The 27,441-nt window shown below is 35.5% G+C and overlaps 2 protein-coding genes across 4 annotated transcripts; both read right to left on the bottom strand.

Annotated features, from left to right (window-relative positions):
• Window positions 1–8,421: 8,421 nt before the first annotated feature.
• Window positions 8,422–10,157, bottom strand: LOC124460272. 3 transcript variants are annotated; one of them, XM_047010789.1, is made up of 2 exons: window positions 8,663–10,157; window positions 8,422–8,607 (listed from the first exon to the last, which is right to left on the bottom strand). In XM_047010789.1, the coding sequence occupies exons 1-2, from the start codon at window positions 9,917–9,919 to the stop codon at window positions 8,596–8,598; spliced, it is 1,269 nt and encodes a 422-aa protein (XP_046866745.1). In that variant the 5' UTR covers window positions 9,920–10,157; the 3' UTR covers window positions 8,422–8,595. The 3 variants fall into 3 exon arrangements, with proteins under 3 accessions (XP_046866745.1, XP_046866744.1, XP_046866747.1); XM_047010788.1 differs by having other exon boundaries at window positions 8,422–8,595; XM_047010791.1 differs by having other exon boundaries at window positions 8,422–8,580.
• Window positions 10,158–20,385: 10,228 nt separating this feature from the next.
• On the bottom strand, window positions 20,386–20,986 carry LOC6642602 (protein kish). Its single transcript, XM_047010755.1, has 3 exons — window positions 20,895–20,986; window positions 20,718–20,827; window positions 20,386–20,653 (listed from the first exon to the last, which is right to left on the bottom strand). Exons 1-3 carry the CDS (start codon window positions 20,895–20,897, stop codon window positions 20,548–20,550), a joined length of 219 nt encoding a protein of 72 aa, XP_046866711.1. The 5' UTR covers window positions 20,898–20,986; the 3' UTR covers window positions 20,386–20,547.
• Window positions 20,987–27,441: the final 6,455 nt, after the last annotated feature.

The raw sequence follows: 27,441 nt of genomic DNA, 5'->3' as shown, positions 1-27,441 counted from the left end.
TGCAACAGGACTTGGGCCACTTAGCGATGTGTCGTGATTCACGCTTGAATGTTGAGAGAACTTTTAGTAATCAAATTGTCATCTCTATGAGTTAAATCCTGCTTGGACGACTTGACTTATCCACCCGCTGATTCTTCACTTATCTTTTTTATTTATTTTTTTGTTCGTCTTCTCCATCTTGTACACTGTTACAATCATTGCCGTGTTTGTGCATAATGAAGCAAAAGTCTTTGTTGTGGTCAGTTGTTTTTCATCGCTGCTGTAAATGCCATTCATTTGCGGTAATGCATGGTCACCACATGCCACGCCCACACGACCAGCATTTACGTTGCCCATACCAGAGCATTCCATGGCGAGAAGTTGCCTTGCATTTATGCCATTTTTCATTTACCCTCATCCAACCATCTTCTGTTTCTGTTTCTCCCCTCACTCTCCATCCTCTCGCCACCCTCTCTTTATCACCTTCTGTGTGCGCGCCTTTTGGCCATGTCATTAACATGACTCCGAGCATCATCTCCGTTGTGTTTCCAACTGTTTATTAAAAATTATTTAAAGAAGGCAAAAGATGAAATCAAAAAATAAAAAAAAAAAGGAAAAAAGAGATTGTTAATGCCTGTCCAGGCATAATCGCAATGCAAATCTTTGTGCTTCTCAAGCGAAGCAAACGGAAATGAGAAATGAAAAGAATGAAAGAAACCAAAAAGAGGAAAAGAAGCAGAAATATAATTTATATATGTGTGAGAAATCTGTAAGTGCAGAAAGAGACTATGAATAAGTAATGAACATGTCAGTCAGCATCAGATTAAGCACCATATTATTTAGCGAAATTGTGTTTCACTTAAACTCAATAGTATTCAAAATGCCAAAAACTATGAGCATCCCGATAATCTGGCAATAAAAAACTATGGATTAAGTGCCTTTAAGTATGCAATAGGCTGGAAAACCATTTTTTAACTATTCCTAACTGGAAAAATATCAATAAAAAATGTTTAATATTCAGAATTTCGTGTATTGCTAATTACATTATTTAGCAACAAATCTGCCCCTGCATCATTGTTTTAGTTATATTTGAAATTTCTAAAATCGAAAGTTTACTCAAGCGAAATATTCAGATCAAGTTGATTTTCATTTTTAATGGTCTAATTTTACAGTCTTTTGAATAAATCCATAAGTCTTGAGATCCTCTTTATCTGCATGTGTGCTAAAATATTATGATTGAAACCCAAATCAATTTCCGCTCAACCTATTTAGATGTAACAAGGCAAAGATTTATCTTCAGTATATGCAAAAAATATGTGAAAGGGGGAGAGAACAAAAAAAAAAAACAATACTACCAAAAACTGTGTGGCTACTTTTCAATGCTGGCCGACATGACACAACCGAAATGTAGGAGGGGCTGAGGTCTCAACTAAAGAATATTTTAATCCCAGTGCTGAAAGAACAAACAGCAAAAACGACAACATAACTTCTTTTGGCATAATAAAATAATATTCTTGGCCCAAGTCCAAAAACAAAGAAAAAGAGAGAGAGAGAGAAAAAAAAATGGAAACAAGAAAACAAGAGCTTGGCATACAAGTCCAAGTCCAAGACCAGAATAAAGTGGCCTTCGACTTCTGGAGTTTTTGTTACCGACCAACAAAATATCAAAAGTCAAGTGGCTCTATCTCTTTTTGAGTGTGAGTGTGTGTGTGTGTGTGTGGGCTGGACCTCAAGCAAGCCTGTCAAGTTCAAGGATTTAAAAATGTTGAACAAAAAGTGTGTAGATATCGAGAGAGAGTTGCGGCTAAAGGGCATAATGATGATGATTTTGTATGGTTAGAGGAAGCTTTAACAGACGCTTCTTCCTGTCTGCCTGAAGGGAACGAGCATGGTCTACTGGGGGTCTTTCAGTCATGATTTTATTTGCCTGCACGCGCGTGTCAATGCAAAACTATGAAGGTCTTGCCTCCTTCTACCAACCATCCATCTATGTGTATGCTCAGTGAAGCGTTGCCTGTTACATTTTTGGCAGTCAGCCGAAAAGTATGCAATGTCTGTGTCTGCCTTTTCGGAATTGTGCATGTGTCTGTATCCTGCGCCGTTTTGCCTCTTCCCTTGCCATCTAGACTGGAGCTTAGGTACAGTTGCCTTCATGGAATAAGAAAAAACACAAAATGCAAGCTATTTCAATTTGTTGGATTTTACGAGAGGCATTTCAAGTGAGATTTTTATTTCCCTCCGCCAGCATTCTTGTCTAGATTTTTAGGCATGAGAAATTTAAAATCTCACTGGCTACGGACTACTATTCCCATTGTCAGCTTCTCTTGTATGCATTTAAATGCATAAATAAAGCCTGCAACAGAGACAGTGAACCAATGAGAGGAGCGAGGGGGAATAGGGAAACCTCCTTTGCAATCGACAACTTGCGCTTGACCATTGCAATATGCATTTGTATATATGTCAACAGCTGCTGTTGCTGGCAAATACAAAACGATCAATGGAAATGGAAATGTTTTCTATTTTTCCATAGTCGCATATTGATTGCTCTATGATTCAGGCCTGATTTTCCAACTATACGGGAACTATAAGGGATATCTATATAAACATAAGGTAATTAAGGGTTTGCAATGAATTTGTTGTTTGGAATTGATTTTTGGCTATTAATTATATAAAAACAGACACTAAAAATAACACAGTAAAGAAATCGTACTTTTTCTTTGTAAACAATGGAATGAATGGAATGGATATATAGGTACATAATTTTCTATTATTCGAAGTGCTGAAGACTTGAATACATTTTTTTTAAGAAGTTTTTGTTCATGAAAGCGAATTGGCCAAATGCGTCCTTTTTTTTATCCAAGAAGATATGTTTTTACCGGCAAGTGCAATTTATGTAATTTTTTGAAATTTGTTTAAGGATAAAATTAACAAAAATATGAAATTATTTAGCCTTAATACCTCTCATCAGCTGGGATAGAAAATGAATCTAAAATGTGTGGTAACTATTTGTTAATAAAGGTTAGTTATAAACTACATAAATATATTATCCGCTTTTTATTTAAAATAATTTAAAACATTGAAATAGTCTTTGTCTTTTTGGCTGATTCATTTTGATTGATATCATTCATCCATCATTTTGCAGTAAAGACAATGTACATAGCAATACTTGTATTTGATATCACAAAATACGAAAAATACCCTTTAAGCATATTGCCACAGTTTCTACCCTCAAAAAAAGAAAAAAAGAAGCAACTCTTTTTTGTATTTCTTTTTTGTAGTTGCCCCACAGCAGCGGCAACAACTGAAAATAACATAAATTAATATTCAGTTAAAAATGTGCAAATATTTTACTCACGCATGTTGCACGTTCGCTTTTTCTTTTTGGATTGACAATGGGCATAAGAGGACACGGAGTGGCCGGGAAGGGGCCGGAAAGGGGAGCAAGCTCCTCCTTTTCGGTCACTGCATTTGGTGGGACTTTTTTTTAAACATTTTTTTTCTTTCATTTTAATTCATTCATTTTTTCGTGTATTCATTTTTTCGTGTGCGTTTCTTTCTTTTTTTTATTTTTATTTTTGTTTTTTGGGTGGTGGGGAAAATTTATGAATTATTTGCGCTCTTGCCGTTGAATTTATTAAAAGTAAATGTTGCTGTTGCTGCTGCTGCTTCGTGCAAAAAGGTTATATATGACAGTCGCCCTAGCGACTTATCTGGAGGCTTGCATTGCAGAGAGCCTGAGAGTAAAGGTCGTCAAAAATGGACAAAATGGTTATTCTTTATATCCTATAGCATTTGTAAGGCACAAAGGTAACTTTTTGAGAGGACAACAAGAAATTTATATCCATTAGATGAAGGGATCAGATACTCCAGATGTGTATCTTCCTCATACAATCATTCTAATTTTTAGATGTATCCAAAAGATGTATACCAGAATCTACTATCTACATACTCCATATTTGAAGGAGTTTCAAGAGCTTAAATAATTTAAAAATATACAAAGATTTCTAAGTGAAAAGGGCATCTAAGTAGAGAAAATAAATCAAGAGCATTTTCTAATACTAACTGTATCAAATTTCCTTTTGTTTATTTAAGAGCAGCAATTACTCTTTAGTTTGCCAAATATTTTGCAATAATCTTTGAAAGAGTAAGAAGTATTTAATTTATACGAACACATTTTGTAGGTTACAAATGTATACCAACCCAGCCAGAACTTTACAAAATTTCGGATCATTTATATACAATTCATTTTCAAAATTCTCATCCTGATTGAAATAGTGGTCTCCTGATCATAGTGATCTTCCATATCGACCGAAAAAGGTTCCCTAGCCACAACTTTTCTTAATGAGATGATTATGACTTTGTTGTAACTAGTTTCGACTTTTTTTGAGTTATATTTTTAATCATAAGTGACACGTTTTATCGTTTAGTCCGGTGCGGTTCCTTCTAGAATTGTATTTTGTAGTTTATGCAACTTATCATAGAGTCATAATTGTAATTTTTGTTCATGTGGTATTTTAATCAACTATAAAAATCAAATTTAATTAACAAGATGGATCATTTAGTCTTATTAAGATGATTTTTGTTAAAACAAGTTTCTAAATGGTGTGTGGGTACCAGTAACAGATTATGAATATGTCAAAACGTAGAGTAAAAGGTAACTGAAGTGCTTGTTAAATCATTTGACATATAAGACTTGGAGTTTTAACTGATGTAAGTAAATAATATTTACTAAATATACAGGTTTTGTTTGCGTTTTAAAAGTGTAATTTACACATATAAATTAGAAAAACTATTAGAAGCCATTTATTGTTGAATCTATTGTTGTTCAGGAGTAATTTAGATTTCGTTAGGAAAATAAAATCAGAAAAGGGATACTCATCTAACAAGTTCAATTATACTAGTGTAATAGGCTGTTTCGTTTGAATTGTTTATATATATATTTATTATAAGTAAATGTAATACTGTTTTATCCTCGTTAGCACGACCGATCCGCAAGCTCGTTCAACCCAGACTGACTCGACGCTCTCTCGTACTTCGCTCTCATTTAGAGACGAGCATGTTCTCTCTCTGAGACATGAGAGAGAGGTACTACCGTCTTAAGTGAGCAAGCCTGCTACAATTCGGCCGTCCTGACAAAATAAGATCTCCTGATCTTGGGTGGTATACATTTTTTCATATCTTACGAGCTATACATTTTTTTTTTTGTTTATATTTTACAAACTATTACATACATTTTTCTTTTATTTACATCTTATATCAATTATTAAAACAAAAGTTTATGATTACATTAAAGTCAACTATTTCAAGTTCTTAACCAGGGCTTAATATTTTGGCCACACCATACTCCCTGATACGGGTTACGGGAAAGTTGAAATCCCTCTACATCTTTCAGTAAAAATCTGTTGTTTTTCAGGACTTTATCTACTACATATGGTCCTTTGTTTTTTGGTATTAATTTTCGAGATATTCCCGTTGTACTGTCGAAATTTTTAACCATGACATAGTCCCCTATTTTATATTCTTTTTGCCCTGTTCTTTTACTATTGTAATACCTTTCATTGTATGCTTGTGCTTTTTGCTGGTTTAACGCTGCATTCTTTCTTATCATTTCAAGGTTTATTTGATTTTCTGTATTTCTTAGCTCTTTAATCTCTTCTTTCAGTTCGTCTGTAACTACTCCTCTTTGTTCTATGCCAAATAACATTATGCTGGGGTACTGTTTTATACTTCTGTGAATTGTATTATTTAAAGCATACTCTACGTTTTCGACAACCGTATCCCAGTAATTCCCCTTATCTGGATCTGTCAACTTTGCCAGCATAGGCCCTAGACTCCTGTTTATTCTTTCTACTTGCCCATTGGCCTGAGGGGAACCCGTTGCTATTTTAACGTGCTGCACCTTTTGTTCAACCAAAAAAGATTCGAATTCAGACGAAGTGAAACAACTCCCTCTGTCAGATATTATGCATTTCGGCCTGCTATAACTTCTAAAGTACGCTTTTAAAGCATCTATTGCTTCTTTTGTTTTTGTGGTTTTTGTTGTATATAGCCTAACGAATTTCGTAAAACCGTCTACTACTGCAAATATGTGTTTTTTAGACCTTCCAGCTTCTATTGGTCCATAGTGATCGATATGGATTAACTCGAAAGGTTTATCGCCTTTCGGTATACTGTTCAGAAACCCATCGCCTTTGCCGCATTTAGGTGAGAATGCTATGCATCTCAGACAATTTTCTATATGTCTGGTTGCTTTATCCTTAAGACTTGGGAACCAATAACTTTTGCCTATTGCGTCCAACATTTTGTCTCTACCTACATGGCCTAATTCATCGTGATATTTGTATAAAACGTGATTTTCCATTTCTTTTGGAACGTAGAACAATATTTTCTTGTCATTGGACTTTCGGTATAATACTCCGTTTCTCATTTCAAACAATTTGTGCTCTGATTTTTCTAGCATTTCCTTTATTTTTTTCAGTTCTAAATCTTTTGCTTGGCAAATAACTAGGTTGTGCTCGAAGCTATTCGGTTCTATTACCATGATATTGGTGCATCTGCTTAACGCGTCTACGTGCTGCATTTGCTTCCCTGATCTATGTGCTAACTCGTAGTCGTACTCTTGGAGTTCAAGGGCCCATCTCGCGATCCTAGGGTTTAATTCTATCTTATTTAGTGTAAGAGTCAGAGAATTGCAGTCAGTTAAAATTTTAAATTTCTTTCCTTGGACATAAATCCTAAATCTGCGCAGGGAGTACACAATCGCTAACGTTTCGAGTTCAAAACTGTGATACTTCGACTCAACCTCGCTTGTTCTCTTCGAAAAATAAAATATTGGGTGTAGTTTTTTATCCGCTTTCTTTTGTAATAAGACCGCCCCAAAACCTAATGCGCTTGCATCACAATGAAGCTCTGTATCGTCTCTGGGGTCATATATCGCCAATACTGGTGCTTCCAATAGTATTTGCTTCAAGTTGAGAAAGCATTCTAATTCCTCTTTTCCGAATTGAAATTCTTTGTCTTTTTTCATCAAGTCGTACATAGGTTTAGCGATTATGGAAAAGTCTTTTATAAATCTTCTAAAGTAGGAGCACAAACCTAAGAAACTTTTCACTGCGTGTACATTGCCTGGCACTGGAAAGTTTTTTACTGCATCCAAACCTTTATCGTCAGCACATATTTTGTTTTCTGTGATTTTATATCCCAGGTATTTTATACTTGACATGAAAAACTCGCATTTGTCCATTCGTAGTCTTAATTTGTTTCTTACTAACCTATCAAAAACTTCTTCTAGAGTCTGTAGGTGCTCGGTTGTATTCGCACTGGCTATCATTATATCATCCATGTATACTAGGACCTGCCCTTTTCTGATCATGTCTTCAAAAATTCGGTTTATAAACCTTTGGAAAACATGTGATGCATTCTTGATCCCCATTGGCATTCTTAGGAACTCGTATTGACCAAGCGGCGTGATGAAAGACGTGTATTTTACTGACTCTTTATCGACGAATACATGGAAATACCCATTTTTAAGATCTAATTTGGAAAAAACACGTTTGTTGACTAGTCTGTCTAACAGATCGTCGATCAATGGTAACGGATAGTTGTCCTTGATAATCATCTTGTTCAGTTTTCGGAAATCTATGCATAATCTGATGTCCCCTGTTTTCTTTTTCACTAACACTACTGGAGACGCATACTCCGAATCGCTTGGTCTGATAATTTCTTCTCTTATATATTCATCTAACAATTTCTGTAGTTTTTCCTTTTCAGAATATGATAACCGTCTTGGTGCGTAACTAAATGGTTTGCAATTTTCTAGGTTTAATTTCATTTCACATCTGATATTCGGTTTATCCGGTCTTTGTGCATTCACATACCTATCCCTGACTAGCTTATCAAAACTCTTAGCCGTTTTATAATCTATGTTTTCACCGATCACGTATTCTGGTTCTGGGTTTTCATTGTCGATGTAAAAAATTTCTAACATTCTCCTCTCAAAGTTATCTTCCATATTTGTTTCAGACTCACTACGGGGTTCCTTTAATTTAATTTCTTCAATCCTATACTTTTCCTCATTTGTACCTTTAATGATATTCTTTTCAAACTCTAAAGTCATTTCTTTATCTATGCATGTCCTTTTGTTAATAACATTGTATTCAATAATTTCCTTATCTGCATTAACATTTTCTGTATTAATTTTATCATTTGCACTAATATTTTCGTTTTCTGTATTACCCGTTACACTTATATTAACAATTTCATTTTCCATATGTTCTGACGTCAACATTCCAATTTCTTTAAAATTAACTTTTCTTACGTTATCGTGGCTTTGAGAAGTTACTAGCGCACTTTTTTCAAAAGAATCTAAATCTAATTTAAGATTACATGATGTCAAAAAATCCCTTCCTAAAATTACATCGCGACTCATAGATTCGTTTGGGATAACGAGTAAATAAAAGTAAATCTTTATTGAATTTTTCACAACGTAACATAGTAATTTTCCCAATGTAATGAGAGGACTTCCATTTAGCCCTTGATAAGATTGCTCGACAGAATAAAGATATGAATGATTAGGTAAATGTTTCTTCTTGATTAAGGAAACTGGACTCCCCGAATCTATGAGGCACGCTGCAATAAAGGAATTACTTGGCGAATCTACAAAATGTATAATGAATTCTCTTACGAAATTGTTGCTGCTCTGGTTCGTACGGTTGAGTCCATTAGTTTCACGGCTGCCCTTCCTATCTGGACATTTGGCCGCCCAATGCTCCATGGATCCACAGATGAAACAAGAGCCTGGTACACGGTCCGGCCTGTTGCAGTCCTTCACCAGGTGTCCTCTAATGTTACATCTACGACAGCGCATCTCTTGGAGCTTGTTTGCTCTACTAGTTTCGTTTTCATCTTTAGTTGCGCGTCGAATGTCCTCTAGATGTATCTCAGCGAAAGCAGCTAACATCTGCTTAGGGTTGGCGAAACATTGGATCCGTGCTTGAGTGCGTAATCCCTTGTCAGGTATACCCTCGATAACTTTATCAAGGAGCTCCTCTTCATCGATGTTAATATTGTTGGCTAACATTAGTTTGTCGTCCAGATAAACTGCAAACTTTTCGCCAAACTTCCAATTACGCTGTTCGAAATGACGACGCATTTGTGACTTGGACATCTTCTCTCCAAAAGCTGCCATTAACTGTTCGCATAGTACTGCTACTGGCTCGCGAATACGTGTAACCTCCGAATGAAGCCATGAATGTGCCTTGCCTTTCATCTTGCAAATGAATAGCATTCGTAAGTGAGTGTTGCATATGTTATACACTTCACCGATATTTTTAAGCTGAGCCACCCACTTTTTGGAGCACGATTCGCCATTGAAGTCCATCAATACTTCCTTCGCCAGTGAAAAAGCTATACCCATCGATTCGCCGTTTGAGTTGCCAGAGTATTGGTTGGTGGCTTCGACTGTGGCGTTGCCATTGATGGGAATGCTGCTGTCATCGATATTCTCATTAGCTACGTTGTTATCGATAACATTGCCAGTGGCGTTGCCATTGTTTTCCGAATTCTGGAAAGATCTGCCCAAATCGTGGCCATGCTCGATTCTAGGAATCAGCAGTTGAAGTTGTTGTAGTAATTGTTGAACCAACGCGACATCGTTGTTGTTGTTGAAATTGGAGTTTACCGCTTCTTGTTGTACGCTTCTCGGAATTGCGTCGCCAATTGACGCTTCATTTAATTGGTCTGGGTTAGGCATCAATTGGATGTCGTCTAAATTATCATGTTCGTTCCAACCAGGTGGGGCAAGACCACGTGTTTCGACTGGCACACTATACAGACGAAGCACTAATTCGTTTCTTGAGCCGTTTGTTGGCATGTTTAAAGTTGATAGCCATTGTTTTAGTTGGTCGAGGGTAAAATCGGATAGTTGAACTGCGTTACTCATAGTTTTGGGTTAGGACCACTTCTGATATTGTAATAGGCTGTTTCGTTTGAATTGTTTATATATATATTTATTATAAGTAAATGTAATACTGTTTTATCCTCGTTAGCACGACCGATCCGCAAGCTCGTTCAACCCAGACTGACTCGACGCTCTCTCGTACTTCGCTCTCATTTAGAGACGAGCATGTTCTCTCTCTGAGACATGAGAGAGAGGTACTACCGTCTTAAGTGAGCAAGCCTGCTACACTAGTGTCTTGGATAAGTGCCATATTGAGTCTAGCTAAAACGCTTCTTTGCTAGGGACAACAATTTGGATCCTGTTATTAAGATAAATTTATAATTTCTCTATAAATGGCTGAGTAAATTGTGAAGATTTTGAGTTAATAAATAAACATGTTAAATACCTCAAAACTTAACTTTATAGTAATTCTTTGAAAGTAAATTTAATGCGGAAGCATCTATTGGATTAACTTTGGGGGGAATTATGTGTGTTTGTGTTTGCTTCGATTTATGTAAATCAACATATGTACATACATATATAGAATGTAGCAATTTACCATCTCTTTCTGGCATAATTAAAAATTCATAGAATTTTACATAAAGTAGGCAACTAATATTCATAGTTTCATAACTACTTTCGCACCGACTCACAAAAGGCCTATACAAAAAAACAGGAAAAAAAACCACAGTTCAGAATGGGCCATGTGGGAGTTGTTTGGTTGGCTTATTGGGTAGATGGTTTACGTGGTCGTAGATTGTTCGAGTTGGTTTCCTAATGCTTTAAAGATGATAAACAACCGCAAAGCATTACCTCTTTCTCTCTATATAACTTTTGGATATTTTGCTTGCATTATGAGCTCATTAATTATTCATAAATATTGCTTTACGCAATTAGTTAATTCCTAGGATTGATTGATTTACTTTTGTGTCTGTGTAGGTGTGTCTTTCTGTATGTGTGTGTGTGTGTATTTTCAACAAAGCTCTCTCTAATTCCCTCTATCCATCTATTTATCTCAGACCCTTCCATTTCCCCCACCCTCCCCCCATTTCTCTGTCTCTGTCATTCACGAGAATGATTTGTAGTTGTAGTTGTTCTTGTGGCATTGTCTTCGTGGTTGTCGTTTCAAGGCAAATAGTTCGCCCAGCTAACGACAACGACAACATCATCGACAACGTCGACGACAAAATGCCATAAATGCTTTTCTATTTGCATTTCAGGACAAACTTGCCAGAAGCAGGATGAATGGCAGAATGGCTGCCAGGACTCTTATTGGTGTGGCAGGCAGGTGAGGTAGGCGTTGCAAGGATGTATGTTTGCCTTTCAGCCTTTCTATTGTGGATAGGCAAAATAGTAGGCAATGGTAGACAAATGTTTCTTGACCGCCTCAGTTTCTCTTCTATCTGCCTCATCAAAGGAGGTAAATATGAAAATATAGGTACATTAAGTAGATACACTTGAAAAATTAATGAACATTGCGGTTAAAGCCAATTAGAAACAATTACCTTATTTCGAGTGAATTAGACCAAAGTTAAGAGTCCCAATATTAAATATTAAATTACTACAATTTAAGGAGAAGAAGAAAAAGTAACTTTAGAATATGCTTTAAGTCCATTATTAAAATTTGTAGAAATTGTATGAATATGTATATATATTAAATTTATTAAATTTTTTTTATTAAGTGATCCTGTGGTTTTAAATTAAACCAATAGATACGTACATTTGTTAATCTAGAAATCTACAAAAATATGTATGTAAAAAAATATATAATGGCGTAAAACCCCTATTGATGTAGTTACACAATTGAAAGACTGGGAAAATATAAATAGCGATATGAGTCACTGGGTTAGATTTATCGCTAGCTTAATTGGACATCCAAATCAAAATTAATGACAAAAATGTTGTGTGTGATTGGTACGAGTCAAAAAGTTTAGTAAACTATTCTTTATTTAGTGAAATGACGTTAAGTAATACCGTAACATAGAATATGTGGTACAATTTTGTAGCCGGAAAGAGTTGTCTCAAGCCCTATATGGATTCCAAATCAGCACTTTAAGTTAATATCCCATTTAGCTTAGGTCAAGTTGACTTAATTTAGTTTGGTTAAGTTCCAAATGGTTACCGGTTAAGGTAAGCTTAAACTAAGATCGATTATCTTCATGTATCTTTTATCAATTTGAATAATTTAGTGGAAACAAGTATAACAAAAAAACAAAGTTGAATATCTGCATTAAGTTTTTCTACTGTTGTTGGAATGTGAATGTGTTTATGTCTGATGTGCATTTATTTTTTCCTATTTTCAAATAAATTTTTATTTTTTCATTTGGGTGAAAGATAGTTTTTGGTTGGTAGTTAAGTTGTATGATAGGTAGTCCTATCTACTATGTATTGCTTATTGGACCTAATTCCGATATTGAAAGTGGATTTATTTACATTTGCCCGGCTTCTGAAGTCTGAAGAAATTTTTTCTGTTAATAAGTTACCAACATCTGAAACATATTTTTATACACAAAATTGTAAATTATTTAGAATTTATGTTTTATGTGTATATGTGTATGTAAGTAAATTAATGAAAATATAGAAAGAGGAAAGCGAGGAACATCTTAAAGTCTTAATAGGGCAATTAATCAATAACAATTGCAAGAACAACAATAATTTGAATTCGGCCAGATGTACCCAACATAAATACAAGCGTACCAAATAAACACATACATATACAAGTCTCTGCGTATACATATTTTATACTGAGGGTTATATCTGAAAATTGCAGGTAACATAACGAAAAAGCTGGCAAATGCAAAGTTTTCAGATTTAATTCACAGAACAAAGAGGAGGGGAAAAGAGGAACACAAGGAAAATGATTGAAAAGATGCATCAATGTGTCAGTCATAAATGCAAATTAATTAGTAAAGATTTAAAATACAAACATATGTGTATTAAATTGTTCATTTTTGATTTCCCTAGTGGTGAAATATTGCTTAATTTGTTATTGTGTTGCTGTTTTTGTATTTGTTTTTTCAATCTATCAATAATTTGAGTTATTTTACTCCATATATTATGACGAAATTGTGCGTTCATAATCTATACTGGAAAAGTGAACGTCAGGTTATTAAGGTCGGACAATTCGTAAGCCTCAATTAAGCTCGAACAATTAGGGTATAGGCTTATTACAAACGTTTGTGTGTGTGTAAACCTCCTGCATTTGTGTGTACTTTATGATGCGCAGAGCTAATGAGGGAAAGGTTTGTAATGCATGTGTGTGTGTGGAAAAGGGGGCTGGCACTGCAGCGGCAACTAGGACTGGACTATAAGCTGCCTATTGGCTTTGTGTGTTCTATTAATGACTAATATAATATGTTTGCAGACAGCATTTGAAGTAGTCTTCTATGATCTTGGTTTTGATTTAAGTGCCTGTTGCGGTTTTTGTGTTTGACTTTGCTTTTGGGTGAGAGATTTCAAAAGGGTTATTACAATGCAAGATAATAAGTGTCTTTGACCATGAAATGGTGCTCTTTTATAGTGCGAGAGCAAAAAGATAATTGACTAAGGTCTACACATAAGAGCTCTAAGTCTTGGATTGAAGATAATGTTAAATATTAGATAAAGAATTCATTCTTAAAATTGTTGTAAAATTTGTGTTGTACTTTCTCCAGTGCAGTTGCTTGAAAAAATATTTCATCATTGAATAATTTCAATGATCTACATTCATTTTTAAAACTCATTGTTTAAAGTGCAGAATAGTTAAACATACTATTTTGAGTAACATTTTATTACCTGAATGTCAGTTTTCATGCTTTTAATATCAGTATTAATCCTTTAATTTGATACATATTTTTTATAATTCAACTTCGCTTTTAGTAACTGTGATTTTCTTTTTTTGGTCAACTTCACTTATAATTTCATTTGACGTTGTGTCCTTATTTGGCTCCAATTCGATTTTGTTCTCAAGTGATGTGGTCTCCTTTTTTTGTTCAACTTCACTTTTCGGCTCATTTAATGTGATCTCCTTTTTTTGATCAACTTGGTTTTTGTTCTCAACTGATGTGATTTCTTTATTTTCCTGAACTTCTGTTCAATTAACGCGGGCTCCTCTATTTGGATAACTTCACTTTTCTTTTCATTTAATACGATCTCCTTTTTTGGCTCCACATCAATTTTACTTTCAATTGATAATTGATCCAATTCAATTTTGCTTTCAACTGCTGTGATTTCCCTTTTTGGGACCACTTCGATTTTCGTTTCAGTTGGTGGTGGGATAACCTTTTTTTGGTCAACTTCAATTTTGTTTTCAATTGGTGGTGCGATCTCCTTTTTTTTGTTCAACACTATGTTTTTCTCCAAATTCCATTTCAAGTGAAATACCCAATTTCGGAGCCAGTGGAATCGGGAGATGTGGAATTTCAAAGTTGACGCCAAGACCAAAGAAACGAGGCGCAGCTGGAGGTAAGATTGGACTGGAGTTTGCAACCAGGAAGATTGAACTCATGATTAAGATCTGTGTAATTGCAGAAATATATGAAGAATTGGTTCTATTAGTTTTTCATAAATTTATTAGTTTACTATTATCTTAAGCATCAGTCAATCGAATTTTTTGTATGGTACAATTTATTTAAAATTTGTATCTATTAAAACCTGAGGCATACATTTATTTTAGCCATATAACTTACCAAGACTTTCATTTTAACTTAAGTTTCCGAATTCCAATCACAAGTCAGAATAACCAATTGATTCTAGTGCACAATTGAGTAAAGATTCATTCTTTTATAGCAAAACTCAAAGTCAAAACATTTAATTGAGATCAATCCAGCGTTCCAATGTTATTTCTTATCTAAAAGTGTGCCCATACGTTTAGTTAAGGTGAAAGGCAATGACACTGGAAGCCGTTATTATGTTTTAAACTTTTCTTATATAACATTCACAAAAAAAAAAAAAACAAACGGGGGCATGGCGATCTTTGGTGGAATTTTTTATACTCTTGCAGAGGGCAATACCAACTATGGAGAATTTTGATTACCATTACCATTAGGGCACGGTAGGACGGTCAAAACATGGCTAAATAAACTCGTCTAATGTTGCTTATCAAAAGTATACAGTTTATTTCGTTGGATTTGTTTCTTGTAGGCGTTACAAGATACTAACTAAAATTAATAAACCCATTTAACAAGGGTATATGAACTCTTATTTCTAAGCAAAAGTAGTTTAGATAATTTTCAATTAAATGCCCTTGTTGCTTTTCTTAGAGCTTAATCATCATTCTTTAAATTTAATTTGCAGAAAATGTCAGTGACAAGATAATTGATTAGTTATAGAAATTATTAGCTAATAATACGGTGTATATACAAGCAATAATATACTTAATATCGGAAGATAACGCATACGGTTTCAAAGTGTGTTTATTATAAATGAAGTAAGTAAGTCGTCTCGCCGACTTAGGTATACCATACACCAGTAAAGCAAATATTTAAAATTTATTAAAAAAAAGCATTTTCACATGCTTTTTACAAGCATATCTTAGTATCTCGCTCACTCAATCATACGAGCACCCTAGCGCCCCCACCAGCTGACGGCCAACTTCGGCCTTATGGAAAAACGTTTATATGCATAACTCGACTATTTTTTGTCCGATTTTGATCAAATTTGGTATTTTGCTAGATATTAGTATTAAATTTAAGTGTGCCAAATTTGATTGCATAAGGTAAAAAAATACGGGAGATAATCAAGTTTTTCAAATTACGGGGGCGGAAAAGGGCGTGGCAAAATTTTTACACATACAAAATGTGTGCATTTACTAGGCGAATATACATACCAAATATGGTGTCTCTAGCTGGAATAGTTTTGGAGATAAACGCTTTTTTTAAATTGCGGGGGCGGAAAGGGGCGTGGCAAAAATTTGAAATAAACTTGATCACTCTACATACTACACGAGTCTACATACCAAATTTGGTGGCTCTAGCTCTTACAGTCTCCGAGATCTAGGTGTTCATACGGACAGACGGACGGACGGACAGACGGACAGACGGACGGACAGACGGACATGGCTAGATCGACTCGGTTGTTGATCCTGATCAAGAATATATATACTTTGTGGGGTCGGAGATGCTTCCTTCTGCCTGTTACATACATTTTGGCGACTTTAATATACCATTTCACCCTATGGGTGTATGGTATAAAAAGATAAGATTTTTGTGTTAAAGGTAACTTATCTTATAATCATTTCGAATTTGAGAATTCAATATTTTGAATCAATAATTACTTGGTATTAGATTTTACATGATCTACGGTAGTGAAGCAAATCAATATGAATCAACTATTAAGTATGAAAAGTTAACGATATATTGAATACATAATTGAAATTGGTTTCAATTTAATTTCAATTTACACTGTTTCCAATGAAATAAATTCTAATTCCTTGCATTGTTTGCCTGCCTTATCATAAGTGATTTGCCATTAAACCATATGCTGGTAGTCTTTGTGTGTTTTTTTGCTGTCCTTAATCGTTTCTAGCTCAACGCATATATCTTTTTATACCGTAATTCCCCAAAACTTCCCCACAATTAGCTCAAATTTCCATCTGTTCCAATGGCAACAGCAAGGAGAACAATAGTTAAACTTTAACTCAATTTCATCCTTTGTTTGGAACTTTGTTTCCTCTTCAGTCATCAGACGCACCATGGGCTTTGTCCATTGAGCTCTTTGGACTTTCGTAAGCTAATACCTTTTGGCCAACTTCAACTTCAGTTTCCTTGTGTCCCATCTCACCATTGGCTCTGCCTTCACTTCCAGTTCCACTTGAAACCAGAAAACCAAAGGCAAACAAACAGATCTGTCCAGGGGTTCACATCACCTCACTCACTTCATACAGGACTTTGTGTCATTTCTTCTCCTGTTCTCCTACCAAGCTAGACTCCCTCTGTATCGGCATATCTTCTTCTTCTCCTTTCTTTTTTGTTGTTGTTATGTTTCGTTTTTTCTGTTTTCTTGTACTGTTAGCATATTTTATGCAATGACAATGGCTTTGGCCTCGCCACTGTTGGTAGTTTATAAATCATTTGAGATAAGCTGCTGCACAACGTGCAACACCTGATGCCTTTTTGAAAGGATGCCGACCCATGCCCATGCCCATGCCCAGGACCTGAATCAGGATACCATTCCCATCGCAGCCCATTTTGCCCTACCTCATAAGCATACCCCTATAACCATGTTGGGTTCCCGCATTGCCATTGGAGTCTTGTACGTTAAAAATTGCAAACAACGACTAAATGGGCACAAAAAAGAAACAGAAGCAGAGACGACTTGGAACAGGAGTTGCTGAGAGATGCAAAAAGAGGGCGGTGGCAAGCACATAACAAAATTGAAAATAAAAACGTACAAAAAATTGGCAAATGGCAAAAAACGGGAAAAACAGGAATAATGTGTATTGAAATTGGCATATAGAAAAAGGAATACTCTTACGAAATTTCATTAATATTAGTAGCATACATTTTTTTCGTAGCATACATTTTGGGGCAAGTGAAGAGAAATATCTTTCGAAAAGGTTTTGTGGAATTAGATATGTATTATTCATAATTCTGTTTAAAAGTTTTAAGAGCTTTTGTAGAAGAGTACAGATATAGTAAAATTTTCATAAATTAAACTATATATATATATCTCTCAAAATGATTGTAAATAAACATTACGATTCTTAATGGTCGAAATAACTTATGTTAACTGTTTTGTCTAACTTAGTATTCAACCTAAAACAAACTCGAAAGAGCGAAATATCAAAATTTTATGAAACAAATACAAAAGAAAATCTTGAATGTTTCTTCTGAAACAAACCGATTTTATAATGAACGTATGACACTATATATTTAATAGGTATATTAGTAATCGTTACATATCCATACACAATTTGCAGGAACTTTAAATTTGTAAGAAACTTGCATGGAATACTTTGTTACAAACATCATAATAATTTGACAATACCTTTTGCTTTTCCAGTGAAAATACCGACATATATATGTATGTACATATAACAACAAATGGCAGCAGGCAACAAAATTGTTTGCGGTGTCGGGGCAGGAAAATATGAAAATGTAAATAGCATAAAATGAAAACCTGCAATGGCAGCACTTTTCCAACACTTTATGGGCGAGTCGAGGCGAAGAGAGACAGGGGATAACGACTCCTAGGGCGCCTCCTGTCTCCATCTGCGTTGTTATACTCCTTCGTTGTGACTGACGCTGAGTGCAAGCTGTTTAGCTTTCATGTGACAAAGTAAATTTCAATATATTGAAATTGTTATTTAAGTAGAGTGCACATGGAGACCTCGAACCCAGCCAGCTGGTATCTGTTCCTCCATCATCCCACATCAATATGCCTCCCACTGGTAAATAGTGTCATAAATAAATTGCCGTGATTTGTGTTCCAGCCACAAGAGAGATGTCGAGCGAAAAAGATAGAGAGACAGAGAGAGAGAGAGAAAAAGAGAAAAAAAGAAATACATATAAATAGTAGACAAAGTAACGAAAACAACTACATCGAGCTAACAAATTGCATTTTAAAATGCAGCCCAAGCGATTTTCTAACAAAAGTACAAAGTACAGTTGCCACCACAATTGGCTAACGAAAGATGGGCGGGGCGGGTGTAGGAGGATAAAAAACACACACACACACACAATACCAACATGGCTGCCCACACAGCTGACTGAGAGTTGAGAGAGCAGAAATAGCAGCTGAGTATGGCATACGATTTAATTACAAATAAAGTAATTTTTAATTGAATAACCGCCAAAGTTGATGGAAAAACCCCGTTTTCGACCAGGCCAACTGACCCCACACACACACAGACACACACACTGTGTGTATGTAGACATATCTACATGGCATTGGCTTAAAAACTGATCGATTTTCAGTTCTCGATTCGTTTTGATGGCAAACAGCGTGAAAAATGCGCATCAGCATCGACTTTGTTGTTCCATCTTCGTCTCTTCAATTTCCCCGCTTGACCGTTAACTTCATTCTCACCATGAGTGGCAACATTTGTTCTGTCCATGTATGTGTGTGTGTTTGCATATGTAAAGCACTCGCTGTGTATGTGTATGTGGTGTGGACATTAATTTTGCCACTTTTCTGCCCTTTTGCATACGCAGTGCAGTGGTTTACTTTGGCTACCCACATCGCATGGCCCCTACAAGGCAAACAAAAAACCATTTTCAATAGGTCATATTGAATTTGTAACTTGCCAGAGGGTTACCGATATCGAAATGATCGAAATAAATAATGTCTTATATTTTTCTTAGTTTTTTCTGGTGAACTAAATTGATATTAGCACATGAATTTATAGATTTGTCTTTGCCTTGTAAATTTGTATTGCTAACATTTCAACATAAATATAATTTCTTAACTTAAATATTAGGAGCTTATCTTTGAAAATAAATAAGATGATTTTAATTGAACTTAGAAGCGTCTAAAAGAATTTTTTTTAAAAAGCAAAATCATTTACAACTAAAATCTTTTATTATATGTATACTTTACATATAAATTAATAATTTTAACATATTTGTTTCTGCGAAAATAAGTAAAGAGTTCAGACTCTACGACTATTTTAGTATAGCTTATAAATTTGGATTTATTTATTTAAGCTTTAATGCAGGAGGAAAAGTTTGACGCTAAAAATAAGCAAAATGGAGCAGACAAATTCGCTTCTTGAAAGAACTTTTGAAGTGTTCTTTGAAGTTTTCAAAAATAAAATAATAGCGAAGTAAACCACAGAAATCTGGCCATTTTTAGCAGAGAATTTCTTTAGAAAATGTTCAGGGAACTCAAAGAAAAACAACTACATATATCAGCAGAAAGTTTCACAAGTTTTTTAATCGAAAAGATTCTATATTTATATTGCAGAACAAAATTAAGAAACGACATAAAATTGTTTAGCCATTGTTTTTGTGAATTTTTGGAAATTATTTATTTTCAGAGACCGCCTACCTTAAGATTCTCCACCAAAATTAGTTCAAAAATATTAACTCTGATTTGGTCTTTTTGAAATTTAAGGTCATCAAAACCATGTTTTCTATTCTATATATGAAAACTTCTGAATCTCGATGGATGTATAATCGTCACGATATCTTGAACTACAATTTCTAGGACATTCAACTGTTGACCATAGCCAACTTCAAGTAACATAGCCTTTACTGATCCAACTTCTTCTTTGCGTTGGTCTTTTTTCTGTGTTTTTTTTTTTTGTTTTTTACACAATTTACAGTCGCTTCTTTTGCATTGCGCTTATTTGCAATTGCATCATCGATTTAATTGCAAATTAATTGCTTCATCATGCCAGACATGGCCTCAATATGCCCACCACCTCCTACCACAAGCGAAACCAACAAATAACCAAGCAACCTACCCTTACTCTGAAATCTGCACCAGGACCCCGGTACCCTGTATCTGTATGCCCGCATCCTCAAACCATATTCAAGTCATCAGTGGAATCATGGGCAGCTGGCGTTTATTTTTACATTTCGCGTCGGACGCTGCATTACTTTGTAATTATTGTGGCAAATGGTTTGTTTGCATATTGATTACAGCTGCAAAAAGCCAACAGTGGTCAGGGCCAACCTTTTCCATCTGCCTTCCTCATACTCCTCGGCAGATCAATAGCCCATAAGCAGGGCAAAGGCTCGCAGCAAACAGGCGCTAGCCACATACGGACTTAGTCGTTCACCAATTCTGGCCAACTTCCAAAAAGTACCCTTCCATCTAAAAATTTTGATAGAGAAATCATAAATAGAAGGCTATGGTGGGCTATTCCAAATACCCTTACCCCACACGATGTTGATCCAAGATATTGGGAGCTATGGAACGCACATAAGTGCACGTGCAGATGAGTAAAAGAATGACGGACATCATACCGGGTAGATTAAATAGAGCAGACTGTGAATGGAGAGTCAGGTGGATAGATATTTTTAATTACATTTAATGATTATTGCTCTAAACTTACCATTATCTTTTGCAGAATTCAATAATTTTTTGATTTGCTTGACAGTTTACAAGTTTTGTATGACAGAAACTCGGCAACCCTTTAAAATACAACTTGACAGTAGAGTTGAACCGATATTCCATTCCCTACTTTTTTCCCAGGCTACTTACCGTTTTTCTATTCTCAATCAAATTAAGCTAAATTGCCTTTGCCAGCGTGCAAAATGTAGTGGCGAAATGTACACATAATGAAATTTATATGCCACCAATTGCATTGAAAATGTAGCCACAACTGCAATAGCGGGAACAACAACTACAAAGAAAGCAACCAGGTCCTGCAGGACATGGCCAAGCCAAAGAGGACCAAAATAGTAAAAAAGCTGCGGTTGCTGCATTTTCATTGAAACGAAGAAGCGCAAAGTGGACGTGGTCGCAGACACTTTCCTCTCTGTTGTGTCTGGACTGTGTGTGTTAGTGTGTGTGTGGGGTGTAAGAAAATATAATAATAAACAAGAAAAATGACAAAAGACATGTTAAGAGCGTATACCAAGAAAAAATGGTTGAAAGAAACCAAGTAAAGGGAAAAAAGAGGCAACCCAGACACCGCTGACAGGCAGCAGCAGCATTTTTTGATAGGCTGGCAACTACGTCGAGACGACGAAATGAGCGGCAAGAGACAAAAAAAAGTTCAGTTATAGCCACGATCTGAAGATACTCTGTACTTAGTAAAAAAAAATGAAAATAATAGTTTGTAAAAAATAGATATACAACAAATATTAGGCTGATTGTTTCACTAGTAGTTTCGAAAACTCCTTCTTTTTTTGAATGTCCTTTAAATTATTGAAGAGTCCGCCGTATTATAAGGGATTTCCTTAATCGATACGAAGTTCCAGCAGAAAGTTAAAAGTTTTAAAACAAATATATATTTAAATACATAGGTATATATACCCACATATAATAATTTACATAGGTTTATCTCTTTCTTGCTAAAAACATTTGTGATTTGGGCTGCTTAATAATTCGATTTTGTATTACTAAGAAAAAGAAGTAACGTAAAATCTTTACCTATTAGATTAGATTTATTAAGTTAATAAATTACTAAGATTCTTTGCTTAAAAATTTATATTTCAGATTGATAGGATATACCTTCAGAACATTAGCAGTGAAGAGGTATGAAAAGATTTTTACTTGCCGATAGAAAGAAAAAAAAACGACGGAGGCGTGTAAAGTGCCCGACAAGCTAAAAAATATTTGCACAACAATGGAATAAAAAGAATGTTAGTAGAGTGAGATAGCGAGACATTGGGTGAATAGGGGAGAAACAAAAAAGGCAAAGAAAAAATGAAACTAAGAGGCGTTTGGGGTTTGGGTTGTAAAATGTAAGTAGCTATAAAATATGAATATAATAGAGCACATCACATCATAATGCGCCCCCAGCAAACTCCTGAGAAATGGTCTACATAGTGTGCCTTACTGGTGATGGCTCAAAAGTGTTGTAGAAGCGGGCGATGGGAGGCGGCGGTGGGTAGTTGATTAAATCTGTGAAGTGATCGAAGTGACATGCACATGAACACTTGAGGGCTCCGCGCTTGCATAATGTTGAATAGTTTCACCCTATCCATACATGACAATGAAGTTGAAGTTGATTTCGTTTGGTTTTCCTTCAACCTCGTCCTTTTCTTTCTCACTTTTCTTTTTTATGGTTGAAGGGAACGCGTGTGAAAAACTTCCGCTACCACATTGAATAGCTGTTTATGGGATGCGAGTTAAGCTTGATAAATCTAAAGCTTGTTAAACTTTGTCGACTATAGGGTAGATATGTGATGATGATAATAATAATAATGATGATGATGATGGCGAAAGTTTAAGGTATTTGAAATGTAGTGAAACTTTTAGGATTTTAAGGAAATCGATTAGTTCAAGTATTTTGTTTTGATTTAGTAAATTAAATTACTGAAACATTTTATTTTAAAGAAGTTTTACCAGTGATATGGAATGCAATTTAAATAAAGCCAAAAAGTCACGATTTTTTAAAAAAGAGTTTTAATAAACTGAAAAACTTCAATATAACATCTAAGGAGTCTCTCAAGTGGTCGTTTTGGTAAAAAAAAAACTTTTACATAGGTTCTTGTATTCAAAAGTATCCAAAAATTGAAAGTTTCATACTTATTCTCCATATATTACCTAATTAACTTCAAAAGTCTACACTTTTAATTCTAACTCCTTTTTGATGTATTTATCTGCATTAGGCAAATCTTCAACAATTTCAATTTTGATGATTTTACGAACTCTCTATTAATGTGTGTTCTAATAAAACGTGCTTGACCATTTCGATAGCTGCCAAACACTTGATTTTATGGTCATTAAAGGTTCCGCCAGCTGACTTTGTCCTCATCGAAGCTTGCCTGGCGTTGCCTTCCTGGTTTCCAGTTCAACGGTCAATCAATAATCAAACCAAACAACAACGGCATAGAGGAGAATGGAGTAGGAATTGGTATAGGCAACGCCTATATCAACACCTTGACAAGAGGCAACAAAGGAATTCGACCGAACGAACTTTAGACCAGACAGAATGGGCGGCTGGTGGCAGGTGGCAGGCGGCAGTTTGATGTGACGTGCAAAATGTTATGCATTATATAGAAAATATATATACTTACTTATGGCAATGTACATATGTACATCATGGAAAAGGCAAGGCAAGACTGGGCAAACATTAACGCCAACATAAAGCAATAGAGCATGGCCATCAGGAAGTTGAGGGAGTTGAGTCGAACCAACCAACCCAAGTCGCCGCCGGCAACGTCTGCATCAATGTCTACGTTGTTCACATGCATCCGACTCCAACTCAAACTGGAAACTTCAGTGAGCCAGCAAGCGAATGCGTCAATAACTTGGACACAAAAGGCGGACGGTTTTTGGTATATGCAACATAATTTCCAGAGAAGAACCCCTCAGGACGATATTACACAAAGGCCAACGAAGCGAGAGCTGGCCAAGAGTAAGAGCAACCACAACAGCAACAGCAGCAGCAGCAGGATGGCCGATGGAAGTGTAGTTGATGGTAAGGTGAAGACTGCCAATGACGCGTTGCGGTTTATTACCAATGCTATTGTATACTTTACGGCGCTGCCAAAGTAAATGGGCGTGGCTAGCGTGGGGGCAAAGTATGACATTAAGTGTGCAAATGTGCAACCAGAGAGGCAGAAGGCAAAGGGGCGAAAAGTAATGCTTCGCCCTGACTTGTCCCTCACTTCCCTGACCAACACTTCGAGAGTGTGTGTTGACTTTTAACTTAAATAAATTTGCTTTTGCCCAAGCCCAAACACAAGCCCAGGTCCAGGCTGGGCGCAAATGCCGGAGGCGAACTTGGCGGTTGCATTGAAGCAGAGCAGTAAAAAAAGGAAATAAACCAAAGTCCTTGGCAATTTGATTTAATAATGCATCATTGTTTTATGACGGCACTGAGTTCCAAGGTCCCAAAATTGTGTGTAGAATAGAAACGAGAACAAATACACTTTTAGTGATCAATGTGAAAATTGTCTTTGCATTCAACACTGAAAACCATAATATCCGAATAGAGAATATGTCGAGAAAAAGAGTACTTAAAGTTAAACAATATTTTTTTATTCTAATTTATAAACTTTAGTTTTTATTTATGTATACAAATTTTTTTCTATGATGAATTGACCAATTATAGAAATGGAAAAAAAGAGCAAAAAGAATTCAAATGAAAGAAAAGATTTAATATAACAAGGGAATTTTTAGATTTGGTTAATAATATTTAGTCAAGTTATTTGTATTTTTATACATTTTGTTAAAAAACAAATTACCAAAAATCGGGTTGATTTTTTGTTTCCTTCTTTTAAATTTGCAAGGTTTTGATAATATTTAAACAATTAATGATATTGAAATCGATTAAATTAAACAATGCGAAGAATCAAGGAAGAGTGACAAAAAATTAAAATTAAAAAGCAAAGAATACCAAATAAATCGTAATTTCATGAGGCCCCCGATTGAATATTTTGGAGGCTTTAGTCAGAGGAAACCAAGTAGAATTACACAAAAATCATAAAAACCCATAACTTTGCGAATATGTCATTCATAAAGTTTGTGGATCGTGCAGAAGCAAGAGATAAGGAATATACAAAAACCTAATATAGTCTGTCAATGCTGGAGAGCACTTCAAGCCGGAGCAAGTGGACGTTGACACACATTAAATTCAAAACTATTTTTTGTACTTCTGAAAGTTTATGTTAAATGTTTCTTTCCAGGATTACGTTGTTTTTTAATCTCTAGCATTTAATATGCCAACCATTTCTTTCGACTTTATTTTTTATTTGGGTGCTAATTTTATTTTCATTTTATTTACGCTTTCTTTAAATGACCTTTTTACTATTTTCCATTTTGGCCAGAGGCTCTTTTTAGCTTTTGGCTACATTTGCGGCATTTTGGTTGAGTGCATTTTAAGTGCCAGTGGACTCAAGGTTATTGGCGCACACACACCGAAATAACATACATACATTCATGATGTATGTGTGTGGTGGTGGGCGAAGGAAACGAAATTTTTTTTTGTTATTATTTACATTTTGTAAAGTTGCTAGCTTGAAGCTTCTTTTGACTCTGCTCAATAGTCTAGACGAGGCAATGGTAGCAAAATATTTAAATATGCCATAAATATTTCACAAAAAGATACTGAAAGCCAAATCACGCATACGCACAGTAAGCCAAGAGGCAAAAAGCTCAGGGGCGGCTTCTCTTTTGTGTTGCTTTCTTTTTATTTCTCATTCTCTTCTGTTTTGTTTTTAAATTCGTATGCGCGTTTGTGTTTTGTTTGGAGAAAAATATTAAAATATAATTTAAATATTAAGTCAAAATACCTTGAAGGTGGCTTACGCTGCTCAGTTGGTTGCACTTATTATTCTATATGCTGGATGTGGAGAGAAAACTGAATAAAAGCACCGCCAGAGAGATGAAGACAAAGCGAAAACCATAAGCAGTAAGGTGTAATTTTGGTTTTTAGAGATTTTTTACTAGAAATTTCAATACTCTGACAAAAAATTTGGAAAAAAATAATGAAATATACATATTAGATATATAAGTTTAGAGTCTAAACTTTGTACTATTAGATTACTACTAAGTAGTTGATTTTTCTTTAGTCAGATTGACTTTGAATATAATTCTAGTAAGCAAACGTTGCATAAAACTAACGCAACTTCATGGCAAACGGGAAAGTGTATAATAATGCGAAGATTTCTTTTTTGGTATGCTCTTCTCATAATGCTGGCATTATGCTGCTGTGGCATGCACAAAGGGGACTGCTGCGAGAGGTGATGTTGAGGTAAATGGGAGCGACTCAGGGGGTCTGGGTGGTAGACAAATCCCTTTGGGTAATTGTGACACACAAGCCGTCGTGTACATTACTCATGCCGAGCGTCAGCGCAAGGGATGGGAATGGGAAGCTGAAATAACGGAGATGCAGGGAGGAAAGCCAAGCAGACAGACAGGCATAATAAAAGCCAAACAAGCGAAACGGTTGCGTCTTCCAGGTGGTGCCGTGCCCCCCAGTTCATATCTCCCCAATCCCTCCCCTCCCGCCAGCCTTTTGCAAACCATCCACTTCAGTAATTGTGAACGAATTTTAATAAAAATCATTTTCCTGACGGGAACGCCAACTGCTGGCAGCCTGTGAAACTTAATGCTCTGACAAATATGTCTCCGAAGGCGGCAGGGCCCAGTTTCAGGATGTACATCTCTTGCGTTGTATCCATCGTCTTCTCTGGCTGCACTGTTGTCTGTTGTCGATGCAGGTTTTGAATTACTCAAAGGAAATGAAGAGAAAAAATGTAACAACAAATGTGAATTTCACATCCAAATTGAACAAAAAACGAACGAAAAGTAAGAAAACTCCCAAAGAGCAAACGCAAAGAAACAGGAAACAAAATGCCCCGAAATGTATGCTATACATATCTTACTTTTTTTCCAACTGAAATGAAAGCAAGTTAATTTGATTTGAAAATTTTCAAATGCTCAACTGACAAACGTAGGCCCAGCATATTGGCAGGGTGGTGAGGTAGGGGAGGGTAATGGAGGAAGCTAATAAACGTGTTGCCATTGTCGCTTAGGTGACAACTGCGGCGATGGGATGAAAGGAGGCAAAATGGTGGCAGGAGGCCAAAAAGAAGGCACTCCTGTCGCCTTGGGACAGACACAACAGACGCGTGTGCGTGTATTGTAGGGAAGTCAAGTGAAAAGTAAGGAAATTGAATATAAGTTGATATAATGCATATACAATTTTTAAGGTAAATGCTTAAAGGCATTCTACTATGGAATATTAAAGAAAGATAAAACATATCTTAAAATCTCAGTTTACCTTAAAAGATGTGAAATCTCTTAGGATTATTCAATAAGATTATAGTGTTAAATACGTTCAAGTATTTATAATGAAGTTGAAATATATTTCTATTGTGATTATGAAACTTTTAGAAGAATTCAGTTACCTAAATCAGACTGTTACACAATCAACTTGCCTTTTTTCTAACGTATTGAAGTTGCTTATGCTTTGTTTGCTA

This window comes from Drosophila willistoni (assembly GCF_018902025.1).
Source record: "Drosophila willistoni isolate 14030-0811.24 chromosome 2R unlocalized genomic scaffold, UCI_dwil_1.1 Seg167, whole genome shotgun sequence".
Lineage (NCBI taxonomy): Eukaryota > Metazoa > Arthropoda > Insecta > Diptera > Drosophilidae > Drosophila > Drosophila willistoni.
Note: the sequence above shows the minus strand (reverse complement) of the source record. Positions and strands in the feature narration are given on the sequence as shown.